The 23663-nt window shown below is 38.2% G+C and overlaps 1 protein-coding gene and 1 long non-coding RNA gene across 2 annotated transcripts; one reads left to right on the top strand and one right to left on the bottom strand.

The window, feature by feature from the left end:
• Positions 1–4488: 4488 nt before the first annotated feature.
• On the bottom strand, positions 4489–5748 carry LOC129780153 (uncharacterized). Its single transcript, XM_055788135.1, has 2 exons — positions 5545–5748; positions 4489–5476 (listed from the first exon to the last, which is right to left on the bottom strand). Exons 1-2 carry the CDS (start codon positions 5578–5580, stop codon positions 5111–5113), a joined length of 402 nt encoding a protein of 133 aa, XP_055644110.1. The 5' UTR covers positions 5581–5748; the 3' UTR covers positions 4489–5110.
• A 3304-nt stretch (positions 5749–9052) lies between these two features.
• Positions 9053–23367, top strand: LOC129780154 (uncharacterized). Its single transcript, XR_008743844.1, has 6 exons — positions 9053–10470; positions 14950–15086; positions 15144–15298; positions 22661–23067; positions 23126–23210; positions 23272–23367. It is a non-coding gene; the product is annotated as an uncharacterized LOC129780154 (long non-coding RNA).
• The last annotated feature ends 296 nt before the right edge of the window (positions 23368–23663 follow it).

Here is a 23663-nt window from a genome sequence, read left to right as displayed (position 1 = left end):
TCTACGGCGAACCACGGCGAACTACGGCATCCAGAAAGTCACCAAGGCTAGACGAATGCGATGAACAGGGCATGTTGCAAGATTGTCGTACAACAGCCCTGTAAAGATGGTGTTTGCATCGAATCCGGATGTAACAAGAAGGAGAGGAGCCCAGCGAGCGAGGTGGTTGGACCAGGTGGAGCAGGACTTGGCAAAAGTCGGTGCGGTCGGGAGTTGGAGAACTGCAGCCATGGATCGGATTTATTGGCGAAACATTGTGAAGAAGATCTAATCTCTCAATGGGATGTAGCCATTCCATGTCAAACCGATATCTTCTTCTTCTTCTTCAATGGCACTAACGTTCCTAGAGGAACTTCGCCGTCTCAACGTAGTATTACTTGCGTCATTTTTTATTAGTACTTAGTTGAGATTTATATGCCAAATAACACGCCTTGAATGCATTCTGAGTGGCAAGTTCTAGAATACGCGTGATCACAGTGCAAGTCGGAGGAAATTTCTTTGACGAAAAATTCCCCCGACCAGAACGGGAATCGAACCCGAACACCCGGCATGTTAGTTATGACGCTAACCACTCGGCCACGGGAGCACATCACCGATATAGTGGTTCTCAGATTTCCATGGAAAATGGTAGTTTTGTTCTTTATCGCAAAATATTAGACCCGTATTTTTCCATTTTTTCGTTAGGGTGTCCATTTCCATTTTAGGGTGCCGAAAAATAATTTTTTTCCACTTTTTCCCAAAAATTTACTAATTTCAAAAATTCATAACTTTTGAACCACTGAACCGATTTAGATGATCGACATATCAAATTGTAGCCAATGAACAGCAATGAGATTTTATGGAAAAATATCGAACTTGTAAAAAAAATGGATTTTATTTTCGTTATTATTGTTTGTAGTCGTTTTTTGTTGTTCTCATAACCTTGGACTTGAGGGCGCTATATTTTTAAAAAAAAATTTTATGCAAAGCTAAGGACTTTTTACATAACATATCTTGAAATCAGAGAGGCTATTTTTTTTGTTTTTGAGATATGATTTTTCAAAGTTAACCGGTGTTTCGAAAAATCATTTTTCCCTCTTTATCCAGAAATTACTTTTTGCAAAAATTCATAACATTCGAACTACTGAATCGATTTAGGTGATCGATATATTAAATTAAAGCCAACAAGCGGGAAGATTGGATTCTAGTTGCACAAGTCTAGTCTAATCACATGGGAATATTGAACGAAGACATAAAACATATCAAATTTGCAAAATAATGACTCGGTTCAGTGGCTTAAAAGCTATGAATTTTTGAGAAAAGTCATTTTTGGGGAAAAGTGGAAGAAAATTATTTTTGAAAAATGAAATGAAAATGGGCACCCTAATGAAAAAATAAAAAATACGGGTCTAATGTTTTGCGATAAAGAACAAAATTACCACTTTTAACGAAAATCTGAGAACCACTATATCGGACATGGAATGGCTGTATAAATAAATAACCCAACATATTTTTTTAAAGAAGTTGACATGGTTTTTGAGTTGCAATATTCAGCAAAGGAGCTGTCCACATACTACGTGGACAGAAAAATCACGATTTTAGACACCCCCCTCTCCCTCAGTGGACATGCGTGGACATTATCTATACTCTTCCTTCTGTTGTCCACGTGGACATTTATCCATTTTTTGACAAAAAATTCGGAGAATAATTAAATTGCACTTAAAATCCGTTTTAAATTCTAGTTTTATTTTCTATTCTATGGCTTGGTATTGCTGGAATTGATAGCTTTATAAATAGTAGCGGTTTGTTCTCAATTTCGCCTTCGATATGGGGCCTTTAATTATGTTGTGGTTATGAGGCCTTTAATTTTCTGGACCGCTTCAAGCGCTTCAATGGACAATTTTCTTGAAATAAATTCGACTAAAGTTTGCTTCAGGCCCACCGATCTCGTCCCAACTCGGAAGTTGTTTCTGATGGTATTTTCCTCTCGAACCACCAGCCTCTGCATTGCCCCAAACCAAAGTTGTTCAGTTATCGGTTGGAGTGTGTCACCTGTTGTAAGTTTTTTTTTGTAAAAACAATCAGGTGCCTCCCTCACCTCCGCTGGTTCTGGAGATTTTCGTCGCGTCCACTAAGTTGTCTAACGTGAGTTCCCTTACTTCAGCGCATACCTAAACTGTTGGCATTGATGTTAGCACCCGTAAACGGATCGTAATAACTGGATGAGGTTTGGTAATGGCCTAAAACAAATTAAAACGGGAGGCACAGTTCTTGCTCTTCTCGTCGACACGGTGCTGAAATTCAGGTTGCAGTTCACCTCCACTCTCAGTCTTTTCAACTTTCTACGGCGGGGGATGCGCTCGTTGTTCATTTTGATTCCTGAACGCTTCCCCGTTGTAAATTTTGTCCACAATGTAACCACTCTTTCAGCCACTAGAGTCCGAAACCTCGTTTGATAGCCGATTAACGATAGCATTTGTAACTGCCTAGATATTGATGCTTGATGCCCTATGCATGTTCCCCAGCACTACTAAAAGGTTGTCATACGCAAAGATGAATACGAACACTAAGATGGAATCTTGAGGTACACCAGTTTTAAACTAGTGTATCCAACTTTAACCTCCAAGGTCGGATTTGACGCGAAGTTTTTCACAAAGTGCAGCAGATTGCCGTTTATCTCCCAGTCTGTCGATATCTTCAGAACTAGTGGAATCCAGGTTCGGTTGTACGTCTTCTCCAGTCCTCCGAGTGAGGATCGGCATTGGAGATAGCTAATAGAGGTTCATTCTGCTTGCCCCAAAGATTTTTTTCGTTCGATGCCATTATCGTAAATGATCAAACTTTTCATCGCCCATCACAATTTGCTTGAAGACTGCGAGCTTTCATTGCGTTTTTGAAGCAAGTGGCTTATGGAGACACGATCCATTGAATATATTGCGGTGAAAGAATTTAGAACCATACATTGCAGCCCTTTACATAACCAAGGTTTACCAGGTTCCGGGTTCACTCATGAATATTGATATTTGTAATGAATCTGCTATTTCATGTGTCGTGTTCTGAGAATTATTCTTTATCTGCGTCTCGATTTGATTATCATCAGTGGTGGCGCAAACTTCTCGAACAAACCAATAGAAGTGTATTCCAGAAAATAGTCCATTTCAACGAAGTCCATTGTCTTCGTTACAAGAACAATTATCCAGTGATAGGGTCTGTGCACCTATGAAAAAAAATTATTGTTCGCACTCCATTTTCGCGAAACTTATGAGTTGTAAAAAACAGAAACGAAGTTATGTTTACGGCGTCTTTATCTTTTATTTTTATCAATGACTCTCTAACACAAATAAAATGAAATCGATCGCTCACAGTTCATATACATTATTCTGAGAATACACATTTAGGAGTGAAAAAAAGGATATTCAATTGTCAGACAGCCCAACTTTTTATTGATAACTATGGCTTTTCTTGGAAATTCGGAATAGATTTCACGTATTGTTGAATACAGAAGTGACTGTTTTTTTTAAAATATTCATTTAACGTGTCCACGTGGACATTATTTAAACCCTCTTCCCCCTTACCATGGACAAGCGTGGACATTTTCGTAATCCCTACCCCCCTTAAGTTGTTCACGCTGTATGTGGGTAGCCCCAAAGAATATGGTGGAAATATGGGGAATTTTCACGTGAAACGTCATAGAATGGAAACAAACGTATAATAGTATTCTATGAAATAACTATTTCAATGTTGGATGATACAATGGTGCATGCGTTAGGGATGTAAACTGAAAACAGTTGTTGACTGTCAGTAATCAAAATTCAAAACATAACGCCGAATTAGATTGAAGAAAAATGAATCCATAATTTTCATGCAAGCAACTGGATCAACCCAAGATAAGTTAACTTCACCATCTTGGATCAACCGATGTCTACATGATTTCTACAGCTGTCACTTTTTGCGCTTGTTCCTTCAATACGGTCCAATTGTGTACAGTACAGGACCGAATTAAGGGTTTGGCCATAGGTTTTTAGGGCTCACTATTTTACTATAGTAAGCGAGCAACTGAACGTGAACTTTATCGACTACATCAATGATGTTCCATTTATATCTGATAAAAAGTACATTGAAACAACTAAGCCTAGCCACAACCGTTTAGAAAAAAAAGAACTAATTAATGATTGAACATGCAGTGCAGGAATAATAACTAAAATAAATATCCTACTAAAAAGCAAAGAATAAGGAACGAGTAAAGCAATATCGAAAATTCTGAAATATAAAATCAAGAAAAAAATCTTCACGTTCATATATTCAACAAATATTTGTAAAATCAAATATCTTACTCGTAGCATGGAAACATCTTTGTGAATAAAAATTTTAGAGACTACATTGCTACGTTGGCTACATTAGAGATAATGTTCTATGTAATATGGAAATATTAATTGATCTCGAGTAACCATACTATATTCGCTTCTACAGATGTTCGTTTGTTTTTCTTTAGAAATAAATTCTGGTTCGTTGACCTTCAATTATTCTATATGGTTGTATTATGGTTTGAACATATTGATCCAGAATGTACATGCGCTTACAACTTCTACAATGACAAGCTTATTATTCGTCTTAATTAGTGTTGCTTACAACAGAAACAAATAGAATACATTTATTCGGTATACAAGCTAAAAGATGCATATACGCAAGATTTATGAATGTTCACAGTAAGCTAATACTCGTTGGGTCGAATCAGTAAACTAAGAGCAGGTGGAGAGCACCTTTTGGAATCTGTCACTGTCTTATTATGAGGTTTTATTCCGTTGTGATACGCACATCGCCAGCAATCGGTAAAACTACTTTAAAATATAAACTTAACTTTTTATGCACTAAAATGTCGTTCAAAGGTAACGATTTGATGATGGGTAGACCGTCCTGTAAGGTCTCGCCTTGTCAGTTACGGCAATTTCAGCGCGGATGATTGTGATCAATTTGTTGATGAAGTGCACGAAACACCGATACATGACTATATAGCTAAAGGCCAAAGAATTAAACACACGCATTGGCTCGGCAAGAACAGTATCCAACTTAGTTAAAATACTAATGAGTAAGAATAGTTGAGAATCACAGTGGAAAACACGCGAATCAAGGATCAATTCTTGTTTTGTTTGTTTAGTTTTATAGTGTTTTCTGAGCTGTTTTGTTTGTTGGAAGACGAAGGTGGCGGAAGTGAAGTTAGGGGCAAATTATTTGCCTCGATCTTTTTCTTTAAAACATGAAATGTTTGTGTCATCGTTCGTAATTGATACCTTAATGAACAGGTCATCTCTTTCTGTAGTTGTTGGACTTCTTGAAGATCTTTCTGCAGATTTTGATATTCATTTTTTACTTCGGTTACTGATTCTAGCAATTCCATCATTCCACTTTCCAATTCCTCCATGTCGTTTCCATCGAGATTTCTCTCCACATCTGTTATCTTTAGTGCTAAAGTATCTAATTGTGTTCCTGCCGTATCGACCTTTAACGAAGCGTTTTATTGTAAGTAAAACCTGGGTTGGTGTGAAGAAGTTTACCAACGTTACTTACACATTTCTCTAGATCACCTAAAGCATCGGATATCATTTTGCAGGAATCACTGAATCTTGTCAGATTAAAAGCAACAGTTTTATGTAAGAAAACACAACTATTTCATGCATAAATTTAATCCTCGAATTCAGCTATTCAGGTTTGTTTTTTTGTTTATCTACATGACATCAATATGACGTCACTTCGTGAATCCTTTTTGCGAAGGTGTATACACTCTCAGAAAAAAAGGTATATACGACGAATCTTCTGGTAAATACTACACTCTCAGGAAAACTTGGTATATATGACGAATTTTTTGGTAAATACTGGGGTCATGCGGAGTCAATGAAGTATTTTTTTGACGTAGGACTACGTCTTTCATTTCTATACCGGGGTGTAAAATCAAAGTTTCGAAAACGAAAGCGTTACGCCGGAGACCGAGATTTTGAGTGTTAATAGCTCCTAAACAACTGAACGAAATGGTATGATAAACACTTCATTCGAAAGATAAAATGTCTACGCGTTCTATACTTGTTACTTTCTGATCCAAAAACTTGTTTCAATAGTCTTAAATTTGCTTTCGAAATAGGCTATTAAAATCACCAATCGGTATATAAGCGAGCGCCGCTCGGAAATCCACTCAGTTCTAATTGAACAGCGATTGGAGCATGTTGTCGCTGTTGTGGTGAGGCTCTTCATTTATCATGAAAGCGCGGATGAACGGTGTCACCAAGAGCCTGTTTGTGCACCTTAGGCCAGAAGGGAATCCATCAGGAGGAGAGTGATGCTACAAACGGTTCCCCGGGAAGATCTCGAAGCAGCCGCTACACACATACACGCACGGAATTCTTTCCGTTTGGATCGAGAAAGATCCGGAAAATAATCTACCAGTTCCTCTAGGAATTTAAAAATACATTCATGTGAAAGAGTTTATTTGAATGTTTTCTATCCATGTAACACTGTGACCAAATATGTTTCAATCAAGTGCTATTAACAGATGGTTATCGAGTTAGCATTAACCACTGGTGGGCTTCCAGTATCGAGGAAAATGTGGAAATATCTAATCGTTACTGAAAATAAGATTATTTTCAGTAACGATAAGATATTTCCCAGTTCCTCTGGGAATTTAAAATTACATTCATATGAAAGAGTTTATTTTAATATTTTCTATCCATGTAACACTGTGACCAAATACATTAGGTTTTGTGATTTTTCAATCAATCGCAATCAACAGGATAGCTTCTGAATATTATTCTTCCCCATCAGTAGGATATTTCCGTATCCAATATTGGATGCATAAAACCTTGTGCCTCCAACGTAACGCTCTCGTTTTCGAAGTTCTCCAAATATTCATTCATTCAGAATGAATTCAGATTCAACTTCATACAAATGATCTCTAAATCAACGATAGTCCTACGTCACCCTTGCGGTTATACCATAGATATAACCCACTTCCTGTTTTTTCAAGTGCATTTTGTATGAAAAAAAGAAGGTTATCTTGGAACTCTTACTATCTGTCAAATGTTTCTCCGACCAAAGAAACAAACGTTTTCGTGGCTCATATTTAGGCAAGGCGCAATTTGAGAAGCGTATAGCACTCGTGAGCTAACGCGAGACTATCAACACGACTCATATGTGCTACACACGTCGCGAGGTACTGCGCACATTGAGTCGCAGTTTGGTGTAAATAACGTGTCACGTGCATACAATGTGTGACCCACACATAGATGCGCGATATATTAATTTACTAACACAACCACCCCACCGGCACAAACATTCAATGTCAGACTTATGGTGGGTTTACATTAGGGAGAGCTATAGCTATAGATGGATTTATTCACCCTAAAATAGATGAAAACGGGTGAGAATATATATGATACACTTCTTCGAGGTATATATATATATATAAAATGTATAGAATAAATTCAGGCATATGTAAACGCTGGTGAATTTCTCACTGGTGAGAAATCACTAATGTTGGATGTAGTTTTACTGCAGGTGAATAAATTCACTGAAAATATGAATATATTCATTATATAAGTTCGCGCTAGTGTAAACGGTTGATGCGATTTCTTTAAATCTCATCATATTTCTTCACACGAATATATCACTAGTCTAAACCCACCCTTAGGCTAGGCGCAAATTGGGAAGCGTATAGCGCTCGTAAGCGAACACGAGACTACCAACACGAATCATACGTGCCACAAACGCAGCGTGGTGGAGCGCATATTGAGTCGCAGTTTGGTGTAAATAACGTGCCACTCGTCTACAATATCTGATTCACACTGAGTTGCGCGATATATTTATTTACTAATACAACCACCCGACCGGTTTATGATTGTTCACCAACACAACCTCCACAACTGGCACGACCAGCACGAGAAACTGTGGTTCAGCCACAGCGTCACGCGAATCGTGTCTCACGAGCGCTCTACCACCTCGCGTCATCTAGCCAATTTTCGCCGTTCTATCTATTTTCATTAGCCACAAAAACAGGCGCTAGATCGCGCCTAGATGCTCGCGCTATACGCGTCTCAATTTGCGCTTGCTTTACAGCACTTCATAAATAGACGCGAATCGCGTCTTACGAGCGCCGCAACATCGCGCGTCACCTGGCCAATTTGCGCTATTGTATTTGTTTTCATTAGCTACAAGAACAAGCGCTATGCCGCGCCAAGTTACTTGCGCTATACGCGTCTCAATTTGCACCTACACTGAGAGGAAAATTTAGTAAATATGACGAATTTTTTGGTACATGCTACCAATTCTCTAGTCATTTTCTACCCTACTAATCATTGGTACATGTTACGAAAGAAAAATGGTAGAAAAAAATGTCAAACAAACTGCGATTTGTTGGTCCAGCATTGGTTGAATATCAGTGAAAATGTTGCTTCTCATTTGTGATGAATACCTATCAGGGATTATGAAAATATTATTTTTAATTCAAAAAATGTATTTGATTACATTTAACTCCACATACTTAGAATACATTATACTAATAACATATAACTTATTCTATAAACAGTATCAATTATTCTACAATATAAAAATTATCATTGTGAATAATAATAACAGTACTTATTAACATCAATTATTCTATGAGCAGCGTACAAGGGGAAAATTACTATCGCAGCCTCAACCACATCAATTTCATATGCATTTCCAAAGTCTCGAGCACTCGAAAAAGTTTCCGTTCCTCTTCCTGCTGTATCGCTCTGATTTGCATTATTTAGGGACGGAGATAGCTGATTAACAAAGTGTCGGTAGCACAGCGTTTCATCCGTATTTTGTTCTCTCGTGTCCCCATGAACAAAGGAAAAACATATGTTAATAATATTAAATATGTATACATGTAATGAAACATAACATCAACAAAATGCTCACCTCCGAATATCTATCTTCGTCTCCAAAAGAGAAATGGCAATTGCAAAGTGCGCGCTTCACAGATGTTAGGTATGACAACACAAACAAGGTTACTAATGGTATGAAGTAACATATACGAATCCTTGGTAAGAACGTTCATTGCTTCTGACACCACTTTTACGCAATTTTGGTAATATTTACAAAAAATATGTATATTTTACCAATGTTTTGGCTACTAAAGATTTGGTAGCTGCTTTTACTAAACTATTTCTTCAGTGTAGCCTTAGGTTGATACCAGAGTGAACGCGACACACGATGCGATGCGATTCTACGAGACTTTTGACAAAAAATCGCGAACAAGATGCGTTCATTTGGCTCTTGCAAAAAACTGCCGCATATGCCAGAGTAAACGCGATGCGATGCGACAAGTGAATTTCTGCGCGACACAAAATCAACCTCGACGTGTTTCTGTGATCGTAAGCGGTTATATTTCAGAGAAATGCACTTAGGAATCAGCGAACTCTAAACTACAGATAGTTCCGGGTTCTGGTCAATAAGTGTTGGAAAGATGTTTCGGATGAAATAATTATTTGTATGGAAGTTCGAATATTCATTGAAAAGGGTTTTGTTTTCAATTTCAGACTATGCTGCTAAAGGAAAATGGCAAATTTTATGTGACTCTTCTGGACGTGAACTGCGGAAGTTACCGGAGTCGAGATCTGGGAATATTGATTACGACAGTATTTCCACTAACTGACCATACTTCGGCAGTCTATTGTTTTTGAAGCAACAAATGAAGTGCGGTGACAACATCATTCGTAACCGACAACGAGAGTACGAAATTATACACATGCATCGACGTTTTGGAAGATTTTTTCGAAATTCCACCGAGCCAATTTGAAACGTTCCAGGTAGCCGAAACATCCGCCGTACAGACATCAAGTGCCTGAGTTCCGACTCCTACAAAATGAAATTATAGAACAGAATTGGGAAAAAAATGCTTCTGGAATGAGTTCAGTGACAAATTGGTTTTAGTTCCAGGGACTTTTTTTCAGAATGGATTTAGTTCGTACTTTTTATAAGGTGGTCGGTAATCTTCCTATTTTAAATTGGCTATGTTAGCTGAATAAGAAATACTACTTTAATTAGTTCATACTGCTCAACATACAACATATATTCATACTATTCAACTAATTATTAGTTCATACAATGCATTTTTATTTCTCCGACTTGTCGACAAACGACAAACTTATTTCGAATTGGAATTTCCGTGTCTGTGGAGTATGTGAAATGGTTGATTTATTATAAACTAATGGTGTTGCAAAGTTTTCAGTTTTCAACAGAAACACGTTGTTCCGGTTCAACCGGAAAGGGAACCTGGTGAAACTTCGAAACGCCTTTCCAACAATTAGGCTGATTGCTGAGCAAGAGGACGTGCATCACCAACATGTAGGGCAGATTGTTTTGCCGTTATATTCATAACTATTCATAATTTCATCCCAGAGGATCTTAATCCATAGAGTGACGACAACACCGCGGAATCTGAAATATCAAAACACCAGAATGTTGGGCCAAATATCGAAGGTAGTTTTTCTGTTTGTATGATACAATCTTAATTCATACATTGGGCCTGATCACGAACGTCACTTCATGATGAAAACAAAATGAATTGTATGCGATTTGTATGCATTTCATTCCGTTTTCACCGTGAAGTGATGTTCGTGAGTAGGTCAATTCAGAATATTCTAATCACATTCCACGGAATGTGGCGACAGAAAGCTCGGTATTGGAAATCGAAATTCAATCAGCTGAGCAAGCAGCTCGAAGTAAAGTGTTCAATGAAGACCAGATTCAGGTGGCACGATAGCTTAACTATGTTAATTTAAGTATTATTCATTGATCCTGATTTTTTCGCCTTTTGTATGGACTCGAATGAAATGAATGTTGCAATTTGTGTAATTTGTATTTTTGTTTTAATGAAAGATAAATGTTTTATAACGTCCAAAAGCACATAAAAATAATAAATTTTAATGGGAAGTAAAACTGAATTATAGTTAGTTTAAATTATCTCAATAGTTTTTAGATCTTTCTGATTTTGAACGCTAACATTAATTGATGTAAAAAGGTAGTTTGTTCATTTTTATTAATTTTGACTTATTTTGCTTTTGATAACAATACTTTATCTATGCAGTGGGTTATTATAAGAAAAGTAACACTTTTTCCCCTTCCTGTTTATTGGATCTCTTTTGGCATTTTCTGTTGGATTCTTTTTGATAACCAATTTGATTCTATACGCATGAACCAGCTACCAATTATTAGTCATTTATCTCGTACGAATTATTCATACATATTACGCAATAAAAATAGTAAACAAATGTGAAAACGGGAGTATAAGCCGTCGGTTCAAAGTCGGATTAACATATACCCAAAACATGATTGAAAATAATTCACCTTTATTGTTTGGTGCTATCCGCAGGTAACTAATACCATGTAACAACAGTGCATAGGAATGAGTATTGCAACTGACATTCATTTTACATACGGTTGGTAATATGTACAAAAAATATGTATATTCTACTAAAGATGATCGTACACTGTTTGCCCGGAGGTCAAATATTTGATACTTTTCGACAGATAAAGTTTGGTTTGATATTTGTACAAACACTATTTTGTTTGCCACTCTTCTATTTTCAACAGTGGCAAACAATGTCAAACATCGAACATGGTAACCTAACCATGTACCGATAGCTTCGAAGAACAAATAGAATAAATATCGTAGGTATCCAATAATCGAATATATGTGATGTTCTGTATCAAAAATATTTGATCAGTACACGTTGATCAAATTTTATCTGTTAAAAAGAGTGAAATATTTGGCTTTGATCAAACAGTGTATGAGCATTACCAAAGGTATAAAGTATTCTTTCACCAAGTATTTTCTAGGTGTACAGAGGACTTGAATAATCTTACACTTATATTTATATAAATAATATTGACCACGAAAAATGCCGTAGTCGGTACATTTTCGATTTTTGTTATTTGCGGTGACCTTATTTCGCGGATGATTGGGGTTCTACTGTTCTGCTAATGGCGAGAGTAATGCCGCGGTGACATTCTCCCTTATTCTCATTTACGGCCGTATCCGTATATTGATTCGTCGGATACGATACGTCGTCAAAGAAAAAGCTATCCTCATTTACGGCCGTATTTCTGTGTACTAGATTTCTTTGGGTGACCTGTTTTATCGATGACAGTTGTTTTTTATTTTCACACTTGTTTTGTTTTGATTTGAGATTCGATCAGGAACAAGTGAATCATTAGGTTTTCTTTGCAAAGTAACGCCGCGTGTGATATTTTCCCGTTCACAGGTTGATACATAGAGCGTTCCGCCGAGGTAAGTTTGCTGCTCCGTATGCTTTTTCAGACTCCCATAAAACATTGGGGTTTTTGCATGATCTGAAAAAATCAAGCAGAGAAGCAGCTGTAGGATTTAGCTTGAGACGATCGGGAAAATATTCAACGGTCTTTGCAGCGCTTTTCAAAACAAGTATACAGTGCTGGAACTGCTGCTACATTCGGCGTACTATCTAGGCGGCTAGAGAACTTCTGATGAATCGGCTAACTAGAAGTGCTTTGCATTTGTACTTCGGCAGATGCAAATTGAGACATTGTTAGTTGCTAGTTGCTTTATCGGGTAACGATTCCAGATAGTTCGGTCTATTTGAGGAGTGATACGGACAATTGCAGAGTTCGGAATACTGAAGACATATGCTAGGAATCACAAGTGTGAGGTGATGAAAATGCTTAACAAAATAATTTTTTGATGTAGTGTCAGGACTTAACTTAAAAATCAACATCAGCTGCGATGTCTTATTGAATTATCTCAATTGAAGTCGATGGTTTGTTTCAAAGAATTGAAATACATGATAAAGAAATTTTTACAGAGTGTTCAACTGTACTCCAGACAAATACATCGGGTTGTGACCACCAGGACCATTGCAAATGGATGCAGCTTCTCAAGGAAGGATTGAAGTTAGATGAGGATGAGAGGATCGCCTTGCAAAGCGTAGGATAGGAAATTCGGGAGAGATATTTCCGTTGATTAGCAAACGAGAACTTGGCGAGGACATTATCTTCCCGATTAGTAACACAAATTCCGGAATCAAACGTATGTTCCGCATCACGCCGAGAAGGAAATTCTGCTGAGAAGATTTCGCTTATTAACTGAATGTTGCTCACAGAGTAATCTGGAATGACGTAATTGGTCGGGAATTCATAGTTTCCTGCCAAAGTATCTGCAGTGTGAAGTTTTTCAACATAATCGGATACGTATCTCTCCATATAACCGGTGTGTGTGAATTACCGGTTGTCGAGTTCTATTTCGGTAATGGTAGTATTATTTTTTGTACTCTTTCACCAACTCGAAAAGAAGAAAAAAATTTCCACAGGTCAATCAGTCATTCAAGTGCTCATGCAGGTGTGCTTTGGTGCTCAGAATTTGTGCTTTGGCTTTGTTTAGTCGCAGTCTTCAATTTGGGTTGTTGTTAATATCGTCGTTGGTTCCTGGCATGAAAAATCGAAACGTTTGATCATTTTTCCATCGGAAAAAAAACTTCTAATTCTAGGTTTTGAAAAATTTGTCCACCATGTCAACCAGTTATTGCAGTTCCGTTTCTTCGAAAGCCAATAGTTCCACTTGCGGCTGAATCATTCAAGGATTACGGTATTCAAGACATATTCTCGAATGGGCCGAAAACCTCGCTATACCTTGCAAACTTTATGATGCGAAAAGGACGTAACAAAATTTCCAGCGAAGATGCGGAACAATAACCTGCGAAACATAAAGTCGATCGAGACGCGACACTGCATTTAGTCGAATATAACTGTATTCAATTGGGTTCGATTCAATGTATCCCAAGCATCACAAGGACCAAAATTATCAATGAGACGCTTAAGAGATTGGTTTCAGTGGCATCGCTGCTAGTAATAACGCTATTAAATCATGTGACCGAGTGGTTAGTGTCACACTTAACATGCTGAAGGTTCTGGTAAGGGGGATTGTTCGTTGAAAAAAATTCCTCCGACTTGCACTGTGGTCACGCGTATTTTAGAGCTTTGCCACTCAGAATGCATTCAAGGCGTGTTATTTGGCATAAAAATCTCAACAATGTACTAATAAGAATAAAGCAAGTAATACTACATTGAGACGGCGAAGTTCCTCAAGGAACGTGTCATTTAAGAAGAACACTTACCAACAAGAATCAAATAGTGAGCACTGTTTTGAAGGTAGAAGGGGAGGGGATTATTGACAAGATTTTCTGGAGCAAACTTGAATGTGCGTCGGCCTTACATGTGACCGAGTCGTTGATTTATCCTGTTAAAATGCAAATATCTACGTTGCGAAAGGGGATGTGAGGCTGCGTTTGTATTAAGAGTACCAATATTGTAGCTGACAGATCATTGAATTATCCATATGGTTATACAGGATAAGGAGTGAGGTTTTGCGTTTAGTAAGTTTAGTAAGGAGGTAAAAAAATGGAGAAGAGGTAGCACTTATGGGCACTTGAGGAAGTTGGACAAATCCACTTTGGAGGTGTTCTCACAGAAACGCACAGTAGTTACTTTTAACTATGATAGCTGTTGAAAACCTGATGTTGTGTCAGTGAGCAATCGCAACCATTATTTTTTTTCCGAAGTGTTGGCACGCGAAATACTATTTGAAAAGAAAAAGTGATGAATTTGAATGAAAAGTAATGACGCTATGTCATTCCATCCGGATCATAATATTGATCGTTTGAATCATCAAACGGTTGTTGATCATATTTTCCACGTTTTCATCCGGATTATCAGCGTATTGCTGAAATTGTTAAATAATTGAATGGTGAATCACTCTGCGCTGCGGAATGTAGACTTGCTGAATCATTGTATTAATTTCTGCTGCTTGAATTTTTAGATAAGCTTTAATGAAATCACTGGAATACTGAAGTTTCAACTTCTGTTCTTCTTTATCAATGAATGAGACTTTTCAGTTCATACGTTTCTATTCAACTTCTGTTGTTCCAGTTCACATTAAAACGTCGAAGGATGGATACCATAATGCTGGGTTATAGTGCTATGATGGAGTCCAACGCTTCATCGTCAAGAAGAAGGAGAAGTGAAATTAGAAAGAAAAATGCTATCATGAATTTATCAGAAACAGAGTAAGTTGAACTTTTTTTTTAAATAGCTTGAGGTTTATATGCATTTCGGTTCTTCAGGAGATCCGAGAAGAGTTTCCTTGCCAAAAACACCATGGGCTATCGGTAGAGGATAAGCTTGCTGCCTGCCTACGTTTTTTTTTGCAGAAGGAGGCTACCAAAATTGAACTAGCAAGGACCATGATGTGGCAATAGCTCAGTCAACGTTCTCGAAGGTGCTTGACGAGATGCTGATTGTCCTCGAAACGAAAATTTGTCCAAAGTGGATAAATTTTACGATGACGCAAAATGAAATTAGAAATGCAAAACGATTTTTTACGTAAAGTCAGAAATTCCAGGCATCATTATGTGTGTGGATGGTACACACATCAAAATAATTCCCCCAACTACAAATAGAAACTTGTACTATAATAGGAAAGGATTCTATAGCCTCAATACTATGATTTGTTGAGAAGAGATTTTTTGTTGATGTATGCCACCTTTATTGATAAATTTAACGACAGGATAGGTACTGATGAACTGAAATTTAATTCAAAAATGGAAGCTTTATTAATTATGAAAATATGTTCATCAAACGCACATTATATAAATAAACGTATTATAATGAACAAAGTTTCAACAATCGAAAATTGTTTAAGATTTCGCGCGAGCCTGGTTTGCTCAGTTGCTATTTTTTCTATTTTTCTACTATAAATTTGGATTTCAGAGTGCAGATTCATTACATTCAATTCAGTTTGCGTTACTACATAGTACATACCGCTCGAGGAAGGGTCCAGAATACCAAAAAAATGTTTAGCGATTGCAGTCTCAAAAAATAACAAAACGAAAAGAATGAACATTTGTTTTTTAATTTACAATCCTCTTATACTAATAAACTTGATGGAAAAACCAAACGACAAAATAATCGATGCAATTTTGCAAAAATTCATATAGTGAGAATATATGAAAATGACAATGATGAAACGAAGCACATTACTATATGAAGTAATAAAAAAAAGGAACAACCACAAACATATAAAAATGTGATCATGAACAAGGGTAATATATAGTAGAAAACAGCATTAAATTTGAATGTTGCAACATATAACAATTTCTGTACTGGTAAATGCATTGTAGGAATCCAGTTCTCTCGTGACATGTAAGAATTAACATGTAGAATTCGATACATTCTAAGAATTTCTAGCGCTCATGGGACCACCACGTTTCTGTTGATACAATTTTTGCGTGACGGAGGGTAGCTGCCCTGCAGAATCGGCTTTGCAAAGAAATATGGTAATATAGGTCAACGACTGGGAACAGTTAATTGAAGGGATTGCAACTGTTAGCAGTTTGACCAAGAACCGGAAGAATTCGCTGCATGTATGGAAAAACCGATTGTAGGAATGGCTACACAGCTACATTTGGTTCGCCGTTGTTAATCACGGCGGCAACGGCAGCAATTCGACTGTTCTGATCACAAAGCACCTTGCGTTAATCCAGCAATTTTTTACGGAGCAAAGCGTTCTGCATTTTGTATTGGGTATGGACAGAAGCTCACGCGGCTGTTGGGTTGATTGCATGTTGCATGTCTAGTAAATCAGTTGCATTCTCAACGTTATTTTTCATGAGCATTCGACGCAAATTATCGGTATGTTGGTTTTTGCTGAACATTTGCATTAAAAATTGCTGAACAATTATGCATTTGTTGACATGATTTTGTGCTAGAATGTCGATTGAAGGTAGTATTCGGCTCAGCTGCGAAATGATGATTAGTCAGTCCACTGTAATCAGTCTGCAAACTTGGGTTAGAAAACTGTTGGTAGTTCTACGGTGTTTGGTTGCGATCGACGCCGTTCGTCATTATTTGAACTGAACGACTGATTGCACGCATTTCATCTACTGAACCACTTGCTAAAGTGCGATCCTGGAAAGCTGTTATTTTTTGCTTTATCCGCCTCTAGCAGCGAATCAAGCTTTATGAATTCCTCAAAGTTGTTCATATTCAGACTAGCTTGTCTCGGTTGCTAATGAAATTTAAAGCTAGAATCTTTAACTTTTTCACTGGTCATTTAGTTGTAACAGAGGACAGTTTTTGTCGGGGTCGGCGGTTGCTTAGAAGGGATTTTCTCAATGCCAACAGCTGACTAGTTGTATAGCGGATAAGTCGGGTATACACGGACTGCATGTCCCATAGTGTGATAGTCGGCAATCCGCAATTTAGAATAGCCGGGTCCGGTTTTGACGTAGGACTACGTCTTTCATTTCTATACCGGGGTGTAAAACCAAAGTTTCGAGAACGAAAGCGTTACGCTGGAGACCGAGATTTTGAGCGTTAATAGCTCTTAAACAACTGAACGAAATGGTATGATAAACACTTCATTTGAAAGATGAAATGTCTACGCGTCATATACTTGTTACTTTTTCATCCAAAAACTTGTTTCAATAGTCTTAAAATTGCTTTCAAAACAGGCTATTGAAATCAAAAATCGGTATATAAGCGAGCGCCGCTCGTAAACCCACTCAGTTATGATTGAACAGCGATTGGAGCATGTTGTCGCTGTTGTTGTGAAGCTAATTTCGTTTATCATGAAAGCGCTGATGAACGGTATCACCAAGAGCCTGTTTGTGCACCTAAGGCCAAAAGGGAATCCATCAGGAGGAGAGTGATGCCACGGTTCCGCTTGAAACATCGGAGCAGCCGCCACACACACACACACACACACATACACGCGCGGAATTCTCGTTGCTATCATCGTTGCTGAAAAATAATCTGCCAGTTCCCCTGGGAATTGAAAAATACATTCATGCGAAATAGTTTATTTTAATGTTTTCTATCCATATAACACTGCAACCAAATACATTTGGTTTTGTTTTTTTTCAATCAATCGCAATTAACAGGAAAGCTTCTGAATATTTTTTTCCCCATCAGTGGAAATTTTCGTATCCAATATTGGATGCATAACATGAAAAACGGAAAATGTTTCACATCGCGAAAATCAAGTCATTTTCGAGCGATTATTTGTTTTCTACTCATATAATGCTTCGACCAAATACATTTCGTTTTGGATTTTTTCAATCAAGTGCGATCAACGTAAGACCACGTCTTTCGGCAATTTATTAGATGTGCAATGAATCTTTAGGAATTCCCGCTCTACGCGCACTGGCAAACAATGTTTACTCAACAATTTCTCAAACTAGAAATGGGTGTTGTGAGAAAGGATTAGCGAACGCGAAAACGACAAACGGGAGAAAGATACGTTTGGAGGTTGAAGGAAATTGGCAGAAAACTTCTTCATTCTATCATTCAAATAATGTGATTCATAGCACATCGTTTTGCCAGAAAGAGATTATTAATGCTCAAAGGAGGAATCGAGTCCTCCGAGGAAATTACCCAGCGCAAATTAGAGTCGACTATCGATTGCGGCATTCGTACACAAATAATTTTATAATGCAGTTTCACCAAAGTGATTTCTTCGGATATATTCACTACATCATGTCATGTATTTCATATTCTTCATAAGGAAATCCATATCCATGGCACCTATCGGTAACGAATTATTATCGAAACCACGATTTTCGCTAAATGCTCCTTTCAGTTCGGCCTTTAAAAAACTTTTCTGTACTCTAATCCATCAAATTTGGAGCCCTGAAAAGGGCTGTTGATTATATGCTAAGCTAATATAGCACGCTCTCCTCGGATACGATGGGCCTGCTGGATGTCCTTGGGCATGATGTGACGCGTTTTGCATGGATAGCACACAAATTGGTATCTTCAAATAAGCCTCCTGCAGCGTCATAACCGCGGAACTTTGGAAGCGCAAGTCGGTTTTGAAGTCCAGAGCAATTCCACGAACCAAATGCTGCAAAGGTAGCTTGCGGATCAGCAATTCGGTCGATATCTGATAGCGACGAATTTCATGCGAAGTTCCCGGTCGATAGCGATGTGGCTTCTCCACCTATCCTGCTACTGGTGCGCTTATCCGAGCTGACTTCGTGTGCCTTACCACCGAATGACTAACGAGCTGTCTGCGAAAGACTAACGAGCTCGAGTCCTCATGGTGCGAGAGTAGAGTAAGAAATGAACGAAAGCAAAGGAAGCGTCATTTTATAAACCATAAAAGTATAGAATCTGAATCCCACCCTTATTATATTCGTGAGTATACAGTAAACTTATACAATAAAGAGGGTGGGGTTTACATTCGATTCTTTTATGTTTTATAAAATGACACTTCCCTTGCTTTCGTTCATTTCTTACTCTACTCTCGCACCGTGAGGACTCGTTTCATCGGGACTAAGCAGACAGCTCGTTAGTCTTTCGGTGGTAAGGCACCACGAAAGCAGCTCGGATAAGCGCATCAGCCGCAGGAAGCGTGAAGAAGCCACATCGCTATCGACCGGGAACTTTGCGTGAAATTCATCGCTATCGGAAGTCGACCGAATTGCTGATCCGCAAGCTACCTTTGCAGCTTTTGGATCGTGGAATTGCTCAGGACTTCAAAACCGACTTGCGCTTCCAAAGTTCCGCGGTTATGACGCTGCAGGAGGCTTATTCGAAGATACAAATTTGTGTGCTATCCAAGCAAAACGCGTCACATCATGCCCAAGGACATTCAGCTGGCCCATCGAATCCAAGGAGAGGGTGCTATATTAGCTTAGCATATAATCATCGGCCCTTTTCAGGGCTCCAAATTTGATGGATTAGAGTTTAGAAAAGTTTTTTGCAGGCCAAACTGAAACGAGAATTTTCGTTTGGATGCCATACAGCATCGAGAAAATTCCGGAAAGATCTAATCGTTGCTGAAAAATAATCTGCCAGTTCCCTGGGAATTGAAGAATACATCCATGCGAAAGAGTTTATTTTACTGTTTTCTAATTATATGGCGAAAACAGCGACCAACTACATTTGATTTCGTAATTTTTCAATCAAGTGTAATTAGCTGGAAAGCTTCTGAAGATTATTCTTTCCCATCAGTAGGATATTTTCGTATCCAATATTGGATGCATAACATGAAAAACGGAAAATGTTTCGTATCGCGATAATTATATAATTTTCAATCGATTATTGCTCAGTCGCCGAAATTTTCATACTCAGAGAGTTCATTCTCCTCTAGTTTGCCTTCCAAATTGCCATCGTAAACCACACCTTCTCTCGATTCAATCACGCACGAAAAGCATACTGAAATGATATTCTGGTGGTGAAACCGATTCATTTTTCGTGAGGCGTCGTGCACAAATTACGTAACGCGATAAGGGGGGAGGGGGTAGATGTTGCGTTACTTTCTGTTTATTAGAGATAGGAAATTGCGTTACGAAAGGGGGGGGGAGAGGTGGTTCAAAATTCGGATTTTTAGCGTTACGTAATTTGTGCACGACGCCTGAGGACATCGACAAGACAACATCGTTACTGAACGAACTGAACGGCGAGGGATCGAGGGATTCATTACCTGGCCTGACCTGACCTGAAATGCAATCAGTTTGTTTTAACTGTGAGGGAGCGCAGAAAAGCCGATGCTGATACTCTCGTGACCAAGAGAGTATCAGCATCGAAATACGGTTCCTCGGGAAGACATAGAAGCAGCCGCCACACACACACATACACGCGCGCAACTCTTTTCGTTTGCTGGTTATCGAGAGGAAACCTGGAAAGAAATGATCGTTGCTGAAAAATAATCTGCCAGTTCCCCTTGGAATTGAAAATTACATTCAAGCGAGTTTATTTTAATGTTTTCTATCCATATAATACTGCGACCACATACATTTGGTTTTGTGATTTGTCAATCAAGTGCAGTTAGCAGGAAAGCTTCTGAAGATTATTCTTCAGAACAAGGTTTTTTGTATCCAATATTGGATGCATAAAACCTTGAGTCTCCAACGTAACACTCTCGTTTTTGAAGTCACCCAAATATTTATTTATTCATTCATTCAGGATAGATTTAGATTCAACTTCAAACAAATGATCTCTAAATCAACGATAGTCCTACGTCACCCTTGCGGTTATACCATAGATATAACCTACTTCCTGTTTTTTTTCTAGCGGAAGATTACCTTCGTTTAACTATTTCGAAAATCATATTGTTCAGTATACAAACATTTCCTATTTGTCCGAACAAGTCTCACCAGTTGTATATCTCGTTTGTTATAAAGCAGCACAAATAAAAACCACAAAAATAAACTCCAATGTTCAGATAACTGTATCATAAATTTAATGCTTTCGATACGTAAAACACATCCTATCTGTCAACGATGTCGATAATGTAGTACACCAAAAACTTGATCTAGTACGACTGTAAATTGAAAATACGACGAATGGCTCGTACGAAAACAAGGATGGGATTTGCGTACGTATCCTATTCGTTCGAAAACTATGATAAGGGTGATTATTTCTACAAACATAAATACTCATATATAAAAATGGCGATTCGTGAGGCTATACACCCTTATCATAGTTTTCGAACGAATAGGATACGTACGCAAATCCCATCCTTGTTTTCGTACGAGTCATTCGTCGTATTTTCAATTTACAGTCGTACTAGATCAAGTTATTGGTGTACTACATTATCGACATCGTTGACAGTCAGGAGGTGTTTACGTTTACAATGTTAAATGCAAATTCTTAGGCAAAACCAACAGACCGGTATTTTGCGCCGAATGCTGATGAAAATCAACGTTGAGAATGCAACTGATCCACCACAAATGCAACAACAGCAACGATCAACCCAACAGCCGCACTATCCATCCTAACGTGAGCTTCAGTTCCTTACCCAATCCATAATGCAGAACGCTTTGCTCCGTACAAAAACTGCAGGAGCAACGCAAGGTGCTTTGTGATCAGAACAGTCGAATTGCTGCCGCTGTGATTAACAACGGTGAACCAAATGCAGCCGTGCAGCAATTCGTACAATCGATTTGTCTAAACATTCAGCGAAGTCATTTGGTTCTTAGTCAAACTGCTAACCGACCGGTGACAAATATCCTAATGGTACATATTTCTCTGCAAAGCCGTCTGCAGGAGCAACTATTCTCTGTCACGCAAAAATTGTGTCAACAGAAACGTGGTGGTCCCATGAGTACTAGAAGTTCTTAGAAAGCATCGAATTCTACAGATCACTTCTTACATGTTACGATAGAACTGGATTCTTACAATGCATTTACCAGTGCAGAAATGGTTATCTCTTGCAACATTCAAATTTAATGTTGTTTTGTACTATATATTACCGTTCCTCGTGATCATATTTCATATGTTGTGGTTGTTCTTTTTCTTTTATTACTATTTATAATAACGTGCTTCGTTTCATCATTGTCATATTTTTTTGGGCAAGCGAAATCTTGATACAAATTCTCACTGCCTGGTTTATGTTTTGCAAAATTGCATCGATTGATTTGTCGTTAAGTTCTCCCATCAAGTTTAGTAGTATAAGACGATTGTAAATTATAGGAACGAATGTTCGTTCTTTTCTCTTTGTTATTTTTTTTAGACTGCAATCGCTAAATATTTTCTGGAAAAGCCGTTGTTTAACCTCACCACCAGCAAGCGTCAGCATCTCATATATTGCCTAAAAACTGTTTCAATTATTCTCATGTGAAACTTTTACCCCTAGCTTTGCTCGAGTCTCGTGTTCAAGTATCTAGAAACAGCGGCAGCCAAAAAGGAGAAATCGACTACTACTACTACTACGGAGGTCGGCGCTCTCGTCGAAAAATTCCTCCGGAAGGCTGTTGGATGGTACCCAGAGCCAACGAGGTCACTTCGATTCTGGATACAACACAAGCGATGGAAGTTTCGATTGTAAGCGATGGTCCCAGGAGGATCCGCACGATAGTATTGGTCCCTATTCGCCCAAATGTTCGCCCATTCCAATGCATACAGGCTTCAGTGGGAAACCACCACCACCTTCAGTTGCACCAACAGCAGCAAGAGCTACAGCTGGTCGTTCTAATGTAGGTTCGCTTGGGGAGCACGCACCCCGCTGCAGGATCAGCACGAACGAAAGAAGCAGTCGAATAAGTAATATGATCGCATTCGGAAGAGTTCGAAGTCAACTAACCTATTCGTTCATTCACAGGGCCGACATTTCTCCAGAAGGTGATTTGACACTTGGTAGTGTTCGATGGAGAGATGTGAACGTTAGGAAATATCCAACCTTATAGGTATACCACTACATTTCATTCAAATTGTATATCATAACATCTTTCATTACTCCAATTACAGCACCAACACTAACATCCCCCTACGCATGTCGCGTTACACCTGAATATTCCATGCTTCTTATTCAAAAAGTAATAAAGTTTTGATAAAACTCTTAAATAGTTTTGAGAAATACGCCGTGCATGACTATTCGAATCAAAATAACGAGATGTTGTACGAACTTTGTACATTCACTGGTGTTTCTTTATTATCCAACAAACATGAAATAATTTTTCGCGAGGAATGTTGAAATTCTTGATCTTAGCTCGATCTGGTTCTATTGTCAATCACTCTCTCTTAATGAGTTGAATTATTAATAAACTTTGTTAGAAAAATGTGTATTATCTCGCTTTCCCAGCATTTGTGTCAGAAAACAACTGATAGCATCAATTGAATAATAATGATCAACACTGGAC

Source organism: Toxorhynchites rutilus, chromosome 3, assembly GCF_029784135.1.
Source record: "Toxorhynchites rutilus septentrionalis strain SRP chromosome 3, ASM2978413v1, whole genome shotgun sequence".
Lineage (NCBI taxonomy): Eukaryota > Metazoa > Arthropoda > Insecta > Diptera > Culicidae > Toxorhynchites > Toxorhynchites rutilus.
Note: the sequence above shows the minus strand (reverse complement) of the source record. Positions and strands in the feature narration are given on the sequence as shown.

Coding starts and splice junctions, on each gene's coding strand:
- LOC129780153 (XM_055788135.1), bottom strand. CDS start 5,580: ATGATATCCGATGCTTTAGGTGATCTAGAGAAATGT. Junction 5,477..5,544: donor TAGGTGATCTAGAGAAATGT/GTAAGTAACGTT, acceptor GCTTCGTTAAAG/GTCGATACGGCAGGAACACA.